This window comes from Apostichopus japonicus, chromosome 7 (assembly GCF_037975245.1).
Source record: "Apostichopus japonicus isolate 1M-3 chromosome 7, ASM3797524v1, whole genome shotgun sequence".
Taxonomy (NCBI): Eukaryota; Metazoa; Echinodermata; class Holothuroidea; order Aspidochirotida; family Stichopodidae; genus Apostichopus; species Apostichopus japonicus.
In genome coordinates this window covers 7,837,090-7,854,709 of record NC_092567.1, presented here as the reverse complement: position 1 = coordinate 7,854,709, position 17,620 = coordinate 7,837,090, and the positions used below count along the sequence as shown (strand labels likewise).

Below are 17,620 nucleotides of genomic sequence, written 5' to 3'. Positions count from 1 at the left end.
TTTGAAAACATAATGTTACTTTATTTCACAAAAATCACACCAGGAACGATGAGAGTAGGCAGAGATATTAAAGGTTTGGAAACAAACAAATAAAAAATGACAATAATTTTGTGGGACAAACTATTGTCTGAATCTAATTAAACGATAAATACCTCACTAGTATAAGTAGCAGTCATGCGATTCAAACAACATATTTAGATCTCTTAATTAGTTGCAGGGATATCCAGTTATGTGTGATTATTATATGGATTGGTCTACGTTATAACCTATTACGTAGCATGCAGCTTTATTTAATATTATTAAAACGTTTACGCATTGACTAAATTCTCAACATTATTTGAGTTAAACACCAAGACAGTATAGAAATCAACTTGAAATATGTTTTTACAGTCAAATTTTCCATATATATGTTGCTATTAATAACTACCAAATTTTCACCATCATCCTGTGCATTTGAGCAATTCGCAAAGTACCATATAAATGGTTAAATTTAATTTGATTAGTAATTACTTGAATCAAGACCAACAATTTTAAGTAATATATGTTAGTGTTTTAATGATGTATGGAAGACCCACGTCTCCTGCACCATCAGAAACAACTAAAAACCTAAACATGACCAGTTAAAACCAGAGAGCTGCTACAGTAAGATACATGGTCAGTTAAACGGACTGTTAGGACTGTTGTTATGTGTTATGATGAACAATTACACAGAAATTACAAGAACAGACCTGTTCAATATGATTTTTAACATTCTATGGTTTCATCTCAGAATAAACGTGAGGTTTATTGGATGCAAATTCACAACCTCGAACATTAATAAAACGGCATGTGTCAAAAACGATTGTACAATATGTAGCAAACCTGTCCAAATGTCAATCTGTTCCTGTATTATTTGGCGCCCTCAATACTCCACCTTATGCTAGACACTAATGATATGCTCCGAGTGTTGCAATATAATATCTTTAACAATTGAAGATAATTATCAAGATACATAAACAATTGGCCGACGACAAATTATAAATATTAAAAGACATTATCAGTAACCGAGTTGGAACAACTCCACTCTAACCCCCCACAACCCCCTCACAACCCCCCCCCCCCCTTTCGAATCCTGACATCTTCGAAACCGTCGAATGTATTTATATTTGTGTCTGTTACAAACATGCGGGAAATAATACGAATATATCTTATATTCATATAAGTGATTACATATGTGTCGGTTATCATGTTATCCGTACAACAGAACAACGAAACGGGTTAGTATAGAGCTACACAGTATACTACAGAGTTTAATATGTTTTTAATTTATTCCCATTTTACACGAATATAATAATAACCCCCTTCCCCAGCCTCCACCCACCCACCCCCCCCCCCAAAAAAAAGAGTATTGGATCGGAGTCCTTGAAATGTCAGTAATTAAAATAGCTTTTCCTCCCTTCATATACACAAATGACCAAGATCATAGCAAGCATTACCATTCAGAATAATATACCAGAGTTTATTGGTTTCAATGTCACTAATAAACACTATTATGGATAAATAATACTTTAAGCAATTGATAATTCAAATACCCTAACACTTTTTTAAGGAACAAAGTTAATTTATTAGCAAGACTTAATTGTGTTATCGTTTCAGTAAATATAGTAGATAAATATTCATAAATATTCACTATTTTCTGATGAAGTCTTTTTTTCTTCCATGTTAGCAAAATATTAACACAATCCTGATTAAATGAAAACTTAGCATGTGTGTCTCGTTTCTGCAAGCCACTAAGGGACACACGGGGTGGCATTCAGTTATAAACGACAACATTCATATAAGAAATCTGACCACGTTTGAGAACAGGAGCAAGAAGATATCTGTAAATTTATGTTGTTTTAAGTTCTTTTCTGTTTATCTAATTATAATTCTAATGCTACCATTTATTAACTGTATTTCACCGATTTCGTTATCATAATATTGATTTTATATGTACTGGTAAAGTAATAGAGAGAGCAGCTTAGCTCAAATAAGCTGACCAGAATGCATTATGAGCAATAGCTGTAAGAAAGGTGCATAATATCTTACCTGCCATCGACCGGTCTGTAGGTTCAGGCGACGAGAATCATGATACTTATAGTTCCATACTGATGAATAAAATAAACGGAATTGATTAAAACACATCTGCAATTGTAATCTCTTTTTTGGGGGGGGAGGGGTGGGGGTGGGTGGAATGAAGTAATAGACGTTATATTCAACTGATTTATGTTGGCACCCGATGATACCTTCATATCAGCTGAGTAATCAATCTAGTTGATTCCTTAATTTTGATATTATTTGGTTTACTATCATTATCATATCAGTAATATAGCTGATCAGTTTACAATCCTTATATCTCAGTACGATTACCGATCAGTTTACTATCATTATCATCTCGGTTTTATACCTAATTAGTTTACAACCATTATCCTCTCAGTTATAAAACCACTCAGGTTAGTATTGTTATCATCTCATTAACATATCTGATCAATTATACAATTATCCTAAATGAAAGCTTATGCTGCTATTCAAACAGAAACTAATCTTGGACTAAATTAAGAAACCACATCATGATAGTCGAGTATTCGATGCTGAGATTAAGAATAATAATCCATGAGATGTTGAACGGATCAGAGAACAATCAACATCAGGAATACGTTATGAGAGTGTCAGAAAATGAAGTCCAAGTATCGACCGTTTAGAATATCCTAAATAATGCACAAACTGACTTTGACTTCGACTACATCGTCTCCGAATCTCTCTCTAAGCTGTTATCACGAGATATATTAGTAGCTATTATACACATCTGTCCAAAATAGTCAAGCATTTGATTGATCGGACAAACGTGTTGTATACACTAACTACTTATGTTTTTGAGATTGATCAATAATGACATCATCAGCTGTGACGTCATTCCACCATTAACAATGGGAATCTCGATGTGTCCTTTAAACACAGAACAATGAAAGAGCGTACACTGTGTACGAGCCTGAGAAATTATGTTGAGGGGTGGAGATAGAGAGGTTTGCATGTATTTATACATTACTATGAATTAATTGAAATAATAAATTTAGGTAGAATCCTAGTAGAGATGTGTTATTGTACAGAGAAATGAAACATTTGATTGCTCGTGATGTTTGTAAAGCTATCCCGGTTTCAAGATATTTAGCTTTATATTACAACGCATTAGTGACGTCGTCAAATACCATGAAAACTAATAATTTAAATATTGATGATAGAAAAAATAAATGTATTTGGAATTACTTTATTGAGTTAAGTTATGGCGCTACAGGACTAGACAAATCATCGTCATTATCACGTGATTCCATTTCCGATGTCCTGAGAGTATGTCAGTTATATAAACGAAGGTTTATATGTCTTGTTTCCAGCCACTTTCTTGTTTTTTTTTTCAACTGTATTCAGACCAAATACACTTTCTTAGGTATGTTTGTTTACAACTGTATTAAGATTAAATTCATCAATCTCTCTACTTGTACTTTACGTAGGAGGAAATTATGTATAATCTAGCATTGTGTTATTATGACATAATTATAACATTGAACAATAACACTGTCCAAACTTCTAAGAAGATTCAAGAAGCCTACGTTCAAGTCTAATATCGACAGAAGTGTTCATGGATACAAAAAACATACACTTGCATGTAAACAAATATGAATGAAGATCATATCAATATAAATCATGGTTTGTATTGTAGTTTGTCTTCAGAATATCAATAAGGCCGTGAAGAAACTGCAACACGAACTAAACAGAAATATCAGCAGCAATTGTATACAATTACAATACTTGTTGTATTGAAATAGGACAGACCATTGTAACATCTCTTTGTTTCTGTTTGTTTACATTTTCTGATTCCGGAATTTGAATGCGAGCCTAGACTATTGCAGCCGATATTACAAAGATATCATAGTTGCAGTGTGCGCTCTATTAAATAATCGGCCGTTTCACCGGTTCAGATCTACCCACCTGCTATAACTAACTGCAAGTCCCTAGTTTTACGGTTATGATTCAGTAACAATACTGGTGACGATATGACAAATACTCATTTCCATTAAACTCAAGAAACACGTATCTAATTTAAATAACCATGATAATTCCTTTTTCATCAGAGACTATCGCCTGCAGCATAGTTGCATCCATTATAATTTACTTGAGCCAAGGGAAGGATGACAACTTTCTCTTGAGCATTATTTTTATTTAATGAGTAAGAACATTCTAGGCCTGAGTCGGGTACCCGGATACCCGACCGAACACTCGTGTACCCGAATTGAAAACACACAAAACGGGTACTCATTTTCTGGGGGAGGGGGATCGCGTCACTGCTACGCGAGTGCTTTCATGAATTCATGTTTTGATTAATCAAGACACGCGAATACGGAAGATTATTTTACTGAGATCACTTTCTTTTAGTGTAGATGGCTGTTTTAATTGCTTAATATTTCTAGTTTTAGCCAATTGTAATGGTTCTTTTCCCTGTGTAGATTAGGTCACTCAACACCGAAGACGAAAAAAATATACCGGTGAAAACTATTCAAATTGAAATCTTTAATCCATCACAACATCAACTGTGTACTGCACGTACAATACTATATTACCTCTTCAAAACATAGCACATACATCCCAAGCAATTGCCGATTTTCAGGTAATTGAAAGTTGTAAACAAGGCGACGCTTTTTTTGTGTGTCTGTGTAAAACACCGATGGTTATGGCAAGATTGTTCCCATTGAATTAGTGTGGTGTTAGGCTATATGTGGTCGAAGATAGCAGGTATAATGTTATTATTCCATGGATATTTTAGTTCCAGCTAACTGCCTTACAATTTGAGCGAATAAACAGATGGTAGATTTCCATGTTGACTTAGGCTGGTGGTTGGCTACCATGCGGTCAAAGACAGTGCTCAGCAATAACGAAAGTATTCGGTGAATATGTTAGTGCCAGCTAACTGCGACACAATTTAAGCGAAAAAAACAGATGGTTAGGCTAAATTTTCATGTTGACTCTTTGTGATTTAAGGCTACCATGTGGTCGATGATTTGTGGGGACTTTACGCAAACATAGTTTGTCGAGTGCACGTGTCTTTGTCATCAAGCAGCTAACTTTGGTAGTCCATAGCAAGTGATTTCCCCTCATAGTTGTAGCTACGGTATATGTTCGTTCATGCATAAAATATTGGAATTCTCAAAAGAGCTATAATTCTTCATTCATTTGTTAATAGAAGGAAATGCTGGCAAGGAAATGTACGGGATGTTAAGATGGATTATAGACGGGATATCAAAACAAATATAATCCTGGCTTTTTACTAAACGTTTATTCCAAGTGCGATAGTTTAGCGATGTATCGCTAAACGGTCAGAGCCGCAATGTTTGTTTAATTCAAGTTGAAAGCTGAATTTTTTTTTTACGGGAAATCCCGTCTTGGCAACTTTAGACATGCGGGATTTGAAATCAAATTGTGGGAATCGCGCAATCCCGCGGCTAATTCAAACCCTTGATCGTAATTCAAGAAACAGTCGCAATTTCATGCAAGGTGTTTCTTTATTTATGTGCATTTGCATTATAATTTATTATACATCGAAACATGAAAATCAGTTGTACGTAACAACAGGAGTATCGATTGAAAACGTACATTTCGGAGATGTAATGTAAGGTGGCATAGTGATGTTCCAATTGTAGGTGACAGCCCGATATTCATAAGGTTTTATATTCATAAGGTTCATTGTTCATAAGGGTCATCATCCATAAGGTTCATTGTTAATAAGGTTCGCTATTCATAATGAGCAAAAAGATTCATTGTTCATAAGGTTCGTTATTCACAATTAAAAAAAAAAGGTTCGTTGTTCATAATTGGTGAAAGGGTTCGATATTCATAATGGTGAAAAAGGCTCGTTATTCATAAAAGGACGAATGGTTCGATATTCATAATAGAGCAAAGGGTTCCATTTTTATTATGAATAACGAACCTGTATTTCCATTATGAATAGCGAACCTTTTTATCGAAAAAATGCACGTTATGAATAACGAACCTTATGAACTGAACAATGACCCTTATGAATAGCGGACCTGTTGAATATCGGGCAGACCCCCATTTATGTACATGTTACATTGTGTTTGGCTAATGACGTATACAACATTACAGTAAAGACGCACATATACTGTAGCTCCTTAGTCAAGTCACCCCAACCCACCCCCCCCCATAAAAAAGAGATACCATAACAACCAACTAGTAAATATCACATAATCAAGAAGCGCGGCGTAAAATATGTATACCCCCCCCCCCCCTCCTGCACCCGAACATTCGGCTGTATTCGTTTCTTCCTAGTACTGCGTTCGATTAGTTTTAACTGACTTAAACGACTACAATGAATCCTATAACGTTTACAAACAATATTTTAGACGTATGTAGACAAGATGGTGGACCATACAGTTAAAAACATTCAATAGATCTTTTCGGGTATTTACGCGTTGGCCGATGAATAACACTACTTGAATTGTATCTGAATCCCTCTCTTAACTAATACTTGCAAGATTAGTGGTTACTCTAAAATTTAATTTTTCTTTATGACAGTATAGCATCTCTGCGAAAATCAAACACAAATATTAAGTTAAACATTCGACAGATAACAAGTGTTAAATAGAATAAAGTATACATCGTTACCTCATTAAGTATATAATACCGATGTAAAACTATAACGAACCGATACACAATATGTATATTTATGGCTAGAAAATTAAACTAGTACTCATCTAATAAGCATAAAGCCTTTTTTATGCACATTTCGCTTTGTATGCAGATTTACGGACCAAAACTGTAAATTATATATTTCTCTTTGATAGTTTAATGTTATTAAAGGGTGTGATGCAAAGTACCCGGAAGCTGCAGAATTTTTAGATAGGGTTGTCAGGAAGAAGCTAAACCTCAACATTTTACAGAACGTTTCTAAGAGCTCAAGCGGGGTCGAGGGGCTTTCTCTGGAATATATTTCAAGCCCAGGTTGGCTCCACGAGGGGAAGCCCCCCGAAGTGTTTGCATTGGTGATATGCCTTGTTCTCTCGTAGCGAGTTTATAGCACTAACACACAAAACAGATGTAATAAATAAATTATAGTTATCTATAATGTATTCCAAGTACGTTGGTGGGGATCCGCTGGACTTCAGCTGCACCCTTTTAAGATATTTTTCGTTCTCTTGAAGACATTTTTAAACACAGAAATCCATATATGAGAAGAACTCACATTTCAGCGGATAGTAGTGTTAGGCCCCGGTGGGTGGGGGGGGGGATAGTCAGGGGTGGGATCGAAGCATCTGGAAGCTGCTTAAATTTATTAGCCAAATATTATCCAAACCTGGGGAAATGTAGACGTAAGGGAGTAACAGACAGGCTCTGTTTTCTTTTCTTCGTTTTTGTATTATAACTCTTACTTTCGTAAGTGTATAAATGGAAAACATATAATATGGTTTAAAATTCACATATAGTGTTAAATGCTTTCCCTCATATCATTACCCACGTATTATTTCTATAAATATTTGTTCAAGGCAAATCATGCATGTATGTTAATGTTTGCCAATAAAAGTAGATTGTACTCTTTTCAAGCGTCGGTCAAGGGGGTGTTGTGGTTCTCCCCACCTCCCCAACCCCTCCACCACGCATTTCAAACTAACTTAAAATAGTTAAAACACAATGTTGCGTTTAGACTTAGATATTGGACATAAGTCAAGTCAAGTCATATAAGTCAAACTATGCCTCAGAAGGTATAATTTGAAGTCTAAACTTTCCCTTTTTCTGGGGATAGACCACAGACCCCATACCTCCTACCCCTATATTAACTGTCGGCTTTGACGACCCTCTGTTTCTGTACAAAACTGCAGAACGAGTTTCTTATACAGTATTTGCCTTTATAAAGTATTTATGCTAATGTTACCTATTAGTATATTTCGAGTACGATACATTTTTGGTCTCTGTTTTGTTTTCGCATATTTTTTAATACAATTTGCAGCAATTTTAGAGATACAAGAACTTCGTTTGAAGAACTTGGAAGAAAATAATTTTAAACTTCGCGGTTTGATTCTGCTATTCAAATTGAAAGAATGGTTTAAGCGGAGGTGTAGATGTGTTTAAATGTGTTTGTTTTAAGGGGGCGGGGGTGTGGGGGTTGACAGACTCCGAGGAGCACAACATAACTTTAAAACCTTACACATCATTGTCGCAGTGTAATTAAGTTGCCCAAAGTGTGTGATATCACTACTTTTGGGAAAGAGATTTAAAGCATCAATTGATGTGATGGCTACTCACAAAACATTTTATAAGACAGGGATATCGAATGAGCGAAATGAAAAGAACATGACTTATCTCTCAAATCAACCAAGCCTAGCAATATGAAGTGTTGTTACATTTCTATTATTCAGTTCGTTGTTTACTATCACAATTAGACTCTGTTCTGGGTGTCTCCTTCATATAAAATGGTAATCATGTGTTGCTGATTCATTACTCTCTTGTATGTAAATCAACAACAACAACAAGTCAAAAGAAATTCACATAGTTGGTAAAGCCTTTAATTAAATGTAAGAAATTTAAAGTGTGTAAATTATGACGTAATTGTGACAATACCTTTCACATTTCTTGATTCCAAGGATGATGGAATGGATCCAACCGGAATAGTGTCTGGCATAGTGTAGCCATATTGAAACCTATGGAGAGAAGTAGAATAATCATCGTGTAAGATGTAGAAGACGTAGAGGAATGTCCTCCTAGTCAGGTTAATTGTTTACTAAATCATAAAAGATAAACAAAGTAAACAACAAACATGTAGAAATACAACATTGTACACAATACACTAAGTAAACGGAGCAAATCCTTGTAACAACCGCTTGCCATTTTCCGCTCGGATCACGTGATTTTTTCCGTATGTTATTTTCGGTAAATTGATTGATAATATAGATCGTTTTCGTGAACCCTTCTCATTTTTAAATGAGAACTAAAATGTCTGATATTGTTAGAGTGCAGTGGTAAAATATAAAATGTAGAAATTATGAATCTTAAAACTGAAAATTGTTTCTTAACCTCAGAATAGTTTAAGATGCTACAAATTACAATTTTTCAACGTAATTTCGGAATGAGAAACCTGCACAATATTGCACTAAAACGGAGGAGAAATAGAAGGTAGAGGGATAGAAGGGTCGAGGACATAGCAACATTCTTTACTCGGCGCAACAATTTGTCATCTCGGATTGAAGTTAAACACAAATTGTTACTATTATATGATATACCAACGTTATTTAAGTATTTATTCAATATTTACCTTCAATAATTTTACCACATTGCGCGCATTGTTTTTTGTCATTGATCTAAATCAAATTGTAAAAAAATATAACATTTTTGTGGAGTTGATAATAATAACCTTAACCATTACACAATCGAATCTTCCTATTTAACTATGTTCTCAATGAAGAGTTGCATGTGTCTAAAATATCCAACCCCCTTCATACCGAGGAGCTATTAAGACTTCCTGGACATACTTTGTTAAGAATACACTAATGCCATCGTCTTTGATTCACAAAAGAAAAGTTTTATTGGGAGGGGAAGTGGAACAAGTGACTTTGATTTTACGCAAGAAACCACTAGACTGTCAAATTATCTGAAACCCTCTCAAAATAAATAATCTGTGCATTCCTTTCCACAGGTTCAAGTACCGTATTTGAATGTTTTTAGCAACAGTTGTCTTTATACCGGTACTTTTGAACTGCATATTTTATCATTAATATTATTTTGAAGACAAATAGCAAATTTTTAGGCATGAAGGCACTTGTTACAAGCACACAACAACAAGAGGGCACTTGAGTTTATCGAGCATGAAATGAAATTATCTGGATTAACCGGTAACAGATAGTGCATAATATCCAATAAATATGTTTAACTCTAGCTCAGTATCATCCTACGTTATACCTGAATTGCCCAATTCTATGTAAAACACTACTCCGGACATAGAAAGAAAATATATAGGTTACGTTCCCTGTATCTAATTAGCATAATTAACGCATAGATACTGCTATTTCTTATGTAAACCTTTTTCTTACAATCGTTAGTTTTCTGTATCTATCCAGTGACTGGTTAAAAAGGCGCTTTCGAATATTTCATTAATGTTATATATACTGTAAGGGCTATAGCGGACATAACAACTCAATGTACACATGTAGGCAAAATACTGGAAATAATTGTTGAACTAATAAGTTATATTGCTACAGCATTGAAAACTATTTATTAAAGGTTATATTTTAATAAAAGGGTTCTCCCCGTTTAAACCCCTCCCAACGGACGCAAGTCATATTTGGAGCCCACTCCCACCCCTCCTTTCCAAAGATAACCAGAATGCAAAATGCATTGAGATTTCGACTTCAATGCAGTAGACTTCTGCTTGTTAGTATAACCAAAACTAGCTGTTACAATTACACTATAGCATGATAAACACAGGTCAGTCTACTATACGTGGCTATACACACCTCCATCAAAAACAATAGGGGTCTTGCACTCAATGTTATGAATCCACACACCAAGTATTAGAGGTATCCGCGATTTCCATCGTTACATATCATGTAAAAGGTTTTTCAGAGTTTGACCTCTGGTGACCTATAGCAGATTTGACCTCTCAAGCAATAGGATTGTTGTACTCAGTATGGCAAATCCATATACCATGTATGAAAAGTATCTATGATTTCTTCCATGGGAAATCATGTTGTGAATTTTTTCAGGCCTCGACAATATTTTTGAAAGTACTCGCTATTTGGCGACCGTGACTAAAAATCTACTCGCCAAATTCCACTCGCCACTAGGCCTATGATTGTTGGTCAAGTCTCCAAAGTACAGATCTGCAACATCAATAGTTTCTATGAACAAAGGATAGGCAGTTAGTCAGATACATGGTGCTACGTAATTGCACATTAGAAAGTCATGTTTCTTTGCAGTACGAAATTAAAACTTTTTCCAGCAAAAGGAGGGGGTTGAACAAAGTGTAAAAAATCCCACGGAGATAGCTTGGCTTCTGTTACATTAGGGCTCCTCTAATTAACAAGGCATATCATATACATAAACTAGGTGTGCGGGAGTCCTACACAGTACCTCAAAGTACCTGACTGCTACTTTGAACCGCTGCTCAATTAGAGCGGCGACTTCGTACAATTTCCCTATTAATTATCTGTCTTTTAGCCGCAGATTGATGCGCGAAAAATATCGCTATCACTCCGTTTCACTGCCTAAATCAAAGCGATCTTTTACGCAATGATAATCTGAGGTTGTAAGAGCATCTCTCTTCCAAAATTCCTAACAGTAACAACAGCTAACTTGTCTCAAAACTCCTTAAATCTGTGTTATATACTTTGCAAATAATGACTGATAGCCAGTAGGAAAATTGCCTTAAGAAATAATTAAAGAGATGTTTTGCCATCTTAATTGTAAAGGTATTCTGACTAGAATTCTTCACGTTGTTGTGTTAACGAACCCTATTCTACTCGACCGTTGCTGGCCTACACAACATAAAATTTCTCACAGGCCTAGCCAGGTTCGTTCAAGTTGTCCCATAATCATAAACGTGACGAAAGTCGAACGTTACTTTTAAGGCCTAGCTATGCTGAAACTGGTGGAAGAGACTACACAAATTTGGATCAACAGCCGATCCAGACAAAGGCTGGTGAACTCACTGCCAAACTAATACCATTTTACACAATTATTTCGCATTGAAATTGGTCATAGTAAAAAATCTAACTAGACGAACTGGTAAGTTTCATAAAGGCTGCCTGGTCACAACGAAACTCATCCAACCTGAAATAAATAAGACGAAAACGTCAAACAGAACCGCTGATTTACAAAATACACGTTTCTGCACGCAAAATAAGGCTTCCGAGCGGCACGTTGAAGCCAATGTACAGTAAATATATGTTTGTGTTTTCAGTTTTAGATTCTACGGATGCCCATAAGCCTATTTCCAATTGCCAAGGGCCTCATATTCGTGTGAGGCGTAACACAGACGTTATTTGATAAGCCGGTCGGTGGGAGATACGGTAGCTTATAAAACAAGGTTTCCACAATTTGGCGTCTGGTGACTCCAATGACCTTTGACCTCAATAAAATTTTGTACTGAACGTGTACCAACTACATACTAAATATGACTTTCGTCCAACCTTCGCTTCTTGAGTAATCGTGTTTACAGGGTTTTCACAATTTGACCTCTACTGACCCCAAATGCACTTGGACCTCCACCATAAACAAAAGGGATCTTGAACTCAATGCGGTACTCGTTCACACGAAATGCAAGTTTGATCCAAGCTTTTCTTCTTGAGATCTCGTGTTTACAAGGTTTACTCAATTTGACCCAAATGAGCTTTGATCTCCACAAAAAAAAAAAAAAAAAAAAAAAAATATATGCTGTTGCTCCTCAATGTGGTCTTCCTATTCACGTAATATGAGATTGATCCGAGTTTACCTCATTGAGATATCGTGTTCACAAGATTTCCACTATTTGACTGCAAATGACCTCCCCCGAAAAAGGGGTTCTTCTACTCAATGTGGTACTCATATACACCAAATATTAGATTGGTCCAAGCTTCACTATACTTGAGATATCGTGTTTACAAGCAAGGTGTCACACACGAACACGCGTACACACACACACATACACACACTCTCCGCGTGCATAAATGCATATGTTACGATTATCATCGAAACCAAAAAAAGCGTTAATGCTTGGAGTTAGATTGATTAACTGTGAAGTGTTCAAACTTGCTTAAATTTACAGGTCAAACACTCTTCACCTTGGTTTTATTTATAAAATTTATCTATAAAACTATTAAACTATGTATCGCCGAGTTTGTCGTCCTGTATAATGTGTATTACGTCATGTGGCTGGGGTTAAAACAATGTGTAGTGTTGAGATAACTGAGCGTGTGTATACAGTACATACGAAAGCGGTCAAAAATTTAAGAGAAGATAGTGACTTACTTTAATTAGGTATGCAAAATTCGGGTTTATGGTTCTTCAACAGTTCAAAACTTAGATCATGTCTTACGTAATCGTTGATTTATTGAGAGCAAACAACATTGTTGAAAAATTGGCAACGCGTTATGTAAACGGTGAAGCACCTAGCCCACCCGTCGCGAAATGTGCACAACTTTATCTTGCATTCTTATGCCTAGAGGTCTATGCGTAGAGTATTCATCTTTCTCGTCCTATGTTCTGAAAGCGTAGATTCGCGATATTTAGACACATTTACTTTACATGTTTTCACCCTATTCGCTGCGATTTGACGGGAGGAAAACCCCGGATGTGCGACCGACGGAATACAATAACCCACAGATCTCTACTAACTGTATTTCCAGGAACGTAACACCTCTCCTTCGGTTTCTTTTCTGTTTTATTTTCCTTTCTTTTTCTTTTTACTTGTCCACCATGTTACTATGACAATATAATTTTGTTCAGTTTTAATCAGCATACCACCATGATTCATGTAAATCATCGCAAATTATGACGCAATGAATTAATTTCAAGAAGTGAATAACTGCTTCTTTTTTCCTTCTCAGCAACAAAACTAAATTAACCGTGGCCATATTTACGACCTGGATATGACCCTGGCAGTTGTATAAGTGTTTATTCTGATTGTTAACTTGTAGGTTCATTAATTGTGTACCGGGGATAGAAATCTGTACTTCATTTTGTTAGCGTGTGTTATAACAATAATGTAAACCGTTTGGAAGAAAGTCTGAGGGCGATGATGACAGCCTTCTAAGCCTTTCTAAATTCGCTAAAAACAGTTAAGTTGCAAATTTGAAATCGATTTCTAGTTGTCGTTATCCATTATACATTTTAATCTTCGATAGAATAATTTAATAATTTTCGCCTGTTCTGTGTAGATAAAAAAGAACTAGTGCAGTATATAATTCGATATTTAAAAAGATAAAAGATCTCATCAAACGAATCTTTCTCCCTGCTAAACACGAGTAATATTTTATCTCCACCTTTTAACTGTTTAATCAACTTCACAGAACAAAAGTGTTCTCCATAAACTAGGCAATTAAGAACCCGCAATGTTTGTAGTCACATATTAGATATGTGAGTTACATTAAGGGCTATTTAATTGTGCTAATTAGGCAGACTTCCATATATACCAACGAAAAGTAGATAAAGGGAAAAACGAAGAAGGGGAAATAAAACAATCCTTCTATAAAATTAGGGAGAGGAGCAAGTGAGAGATGTATTAAACAACCAAGGAAATCAAGTTTACTCATTTAAAATATATAAACAAAGAATAATAATGAAAACACGCCGTAATATCTCGGCATATGACATGCTAACCCGTATTGAATAAAATGCATTATTCCCAGCCACTGCTAGACACAGACTGACCTACTTAGCGTCAGTTTCCATGGTTTCGTTGTATGACAGTTACAACATTCCAGATGTACACTAGACGCGTGGCTCGTTTATCTTTCTATCCATTAGCTTCAACTACCTACTGTAAGGTCATCTATTGTTATGCTAATTAGGTATTTACGGGAGATCCAGGTGTGTCATCTCTACTGCTAACTTATTTTTCTTTAGAAATAAATTGTTTGAATCAACCGTCTGTGTAGAAAACTGTTGTTGAAGCAAAGTAGGCCTACTGTGTGTACTAAAACGGTGATGATGTTATCGGATAGAAACATGGAATGGATTTGAAGGGGCCAGGGCCATCTAAAAACGAGTATGTACGACGGGTAGGGAGGGGTGGTGTCAAAGGGAGAGTGGTGGCGGGTCCAGGTAAGGTGTCTGAAGGGGAGTGGGGCAGAGGGGCGAGACTAAACTTAACCAAGAGCACACTGGGATTGGGGTAAGGTAATTAGTCTAGAATAAACATTATGTGTTATATATTTTTTATAGCAAGACCAAAATGTATTATTTCCAGTGATATTTTTCCGGCGGTTAGTTATTCCTGGAATGGCGGTGTTTCACTTATAACATATGTAAAGCAGCTTTCTTTTCTTATTTATTTCATTTATGTAACTACTAAATAGTTTTCTCTTTTCTTTCGAGATTTGGGTGAGGCGCGGTAGAGAAAGGGGGAAGGGGGGGGGGGCGGGTGCGAATTATTTTCTTAGTAACACGTCAGCTGTAAGTTGAAGTTGTCACTGATTATTTTGTGAATGGTTAGGATGGAAAGGAGAAATTTTACGAGGTTTGATATGTAAGACCAAACAGGGCAAGATGAGGAATGAGAGGAGGGGTTGGTTGGGGGTGGAAGGGGGGGGGATGGGTCTGGGAGGATTAATTAACACTGCATTGTAAAGGAGGAACTAGGGACGTCATGATCGAATGAAGTATGAAGTAACATTAATACGAGGAATATTAAAATATTAAACAGTTTTTGTTTAAAGTTATGAATTATACAAAGCTGAAAGCTCTTGGTTAAATTTTAAATTATTGTTGATAATTATGTTAAAATATTAGCATGAATATTAATTTAGCTTATTTTGTATAACATTGTATTTCAAACTATAGAGAAGAAATTGATGTAGTTTTAAATTGATTAAATTTGAACCTCTGGAAGTTATAAGATACAGATTTGCCTTGAATTATATTTATTGCAATAATTGTTTTTTTTAACTATATAGTTAACTCAATTTCAATTATTTATTTCCTTCTAGTTAACGTTTATTTTGTTTCAATTTGTTAACTTATTTTGCGTAACTGTTTTTTGTAAATTTCGACAACTAAAACTGTTTTATTGGTTGCTTCATTTGTATACATTACAGCTTTGCTAGAGTGTCATAATCTGATCACAATTATGAGTAGTTTATAACAACAAAGTTAAAAGTTATTGTTATTTTCATCGCAATTATTTTACTACTTTAATATTAATAACGGTTTTCAATCTCTTTTGTTTCTTAAATTAATTTTACATAATTGAAAATAAACTATTTCGGGGGTTTCAGTCAAAATTAACAGTTATTCTTTATAAAACTTTACTTTATAATATTAATTTTACTCGGTAAAATTATTAAAATCCAATTTCCTTGTCAATATATCTCTTATTTTATCCTTATAAACATTCCTGTAATTCTAAAACCTATTTAGTTAAATTTTAACATTAGCATAAACATAGAACATTTAAACAACCGACACCCACCCCTGCACCCCTCTATTACCAACACCCTCTTAAAATATTCCCTATTTATCCATTATATTTGTTTTATTAATCACAACATTCTACAGAATTCCTTTCACGATGACCCAATTGTTCAAATAAATCCAACTAAACTAATTTAAATCCAATCCTTGACATTAAAATACAGCAGACTTTACATTCTCTATTGTTAGTTTAATATTGACAACTTTTATTAATTAAATTAATTCCCTGTTTAACTGTTATGATGAGTCTAACATCTACACCGGAATACTTACTCCAGCTCCTTCAAGCTTGTACACTGTGAGGAGTAAGACAAGATGGCCGCCAACTCTTCATTAGTTAGTCTCCTGTAGATGTCAGAGATGTACAGCTTCTGGAGAGAACTCAGGATAGAGAGAGAGAGACCAGACTCAAGGATAAGGTTCAGACCAGACTCATCAACTCTAGGAGAGCAGAGGCGTAGATCCACACAGGAGATAGGAATCTAGAATGAAAGAATAGAGTTACTGATAACAGAGTAGATAGAGATAAATAGATTGGATTTGGTTAGGTTTAGAATAATTATAATAAAATAAAAATAACGAAAAAAAGATAAAGGAAAATAAAGCGATAAACTAAGACATTTAGGTCGTGTTTATTTGTAAGACGGAATCAGTTATTAGAACGGAAATAAGGGGCTGATTTTATGGGGACACAAATATAAACAGGAATAATTACATTAGATTAGAGAAAATACAGTGGTAATGTAGGATTAAAGGGTTAGTTTGATTGTTTTACAATTAAATTATTCATTAAAGTTTTTATAGCTAGTAAGGTTTAATAAAATAAGAATGTGAGGCTACATGTTTTTATTTATTAGTTAATAGGAAACAAATCTCAATGACGGGTTGAGAATTTTATAAGAAATGGGTCAATAATAATTGAGACTATCTATCTTTTGAAGAAAAATATTGATCAAATTTATTTGTATTTTTATTTAGAACTTTCAGAAGGAAAATGTAATTTAATGTTATAGGAATCATGAAAAGGAAACTTCTACTCTAACTAATACCAGGTTTTTATAAAGTATAAGGAGAGTTTGAAGAATTATATTTAAATCAATAGGTTGTTTCTTATAATTAAAATGCAGTTTAGAGAAGCAGATGTACGGTAGATCAAATTCAAGTTTCCAGAGAGAAGGTTGACGAGGCTTAAACTCAAAATTTAATTTACAAATTATTTCATTATTGATCCAAATCCGACTATTCTGCTTGAATTATAATTATTTCTAATTAATATGATTTGTTTAAAGATGATGTCCATCTGTGTTTAATTAGTTAATTATCAAATTCATTCCTAAGTTACGGTTTGAGTGTGACATAACTTCTAGTAGATTTTTTCGAAATGTAACATTTTTCTTTCTTTGTGTTTGTAGATATTCTTAAATTGGGTATTGCTTAT

General features: G+C 34.8%; 2 protein-coding genes across 3 annotated transcripts in view; one reads left to right on the top strand and one right to left on the bottom strand.

Moving 5' to 3' along the window:
* Window positions 1–17,620, bottom strand: part of LOC139970030 (uncharacterized) — a 407,172-nt gene that overhangs the window by 316,365 nt on the left and 73,187 nt on the right. Inside the window, exon 7 of the mRNA XM_071975586.1 lies at window positions 16,456–16,664. Coding sequence (XP_071831687.1) covers window positions 16,456–16,664 — 209 coding nt within the window. The remainder of the gene's footprint in view (window positions 1–16,455; window positions 16,665–17,620) is intronic.
* Window positions 1–17,620, top strand: part of LOC139970086 (uncharacterized) — a 343,535-nt gene that overhangs the window by 280,152 nt on the left and 45,763 nt on the right. The window lies entirely within an intron of this gene.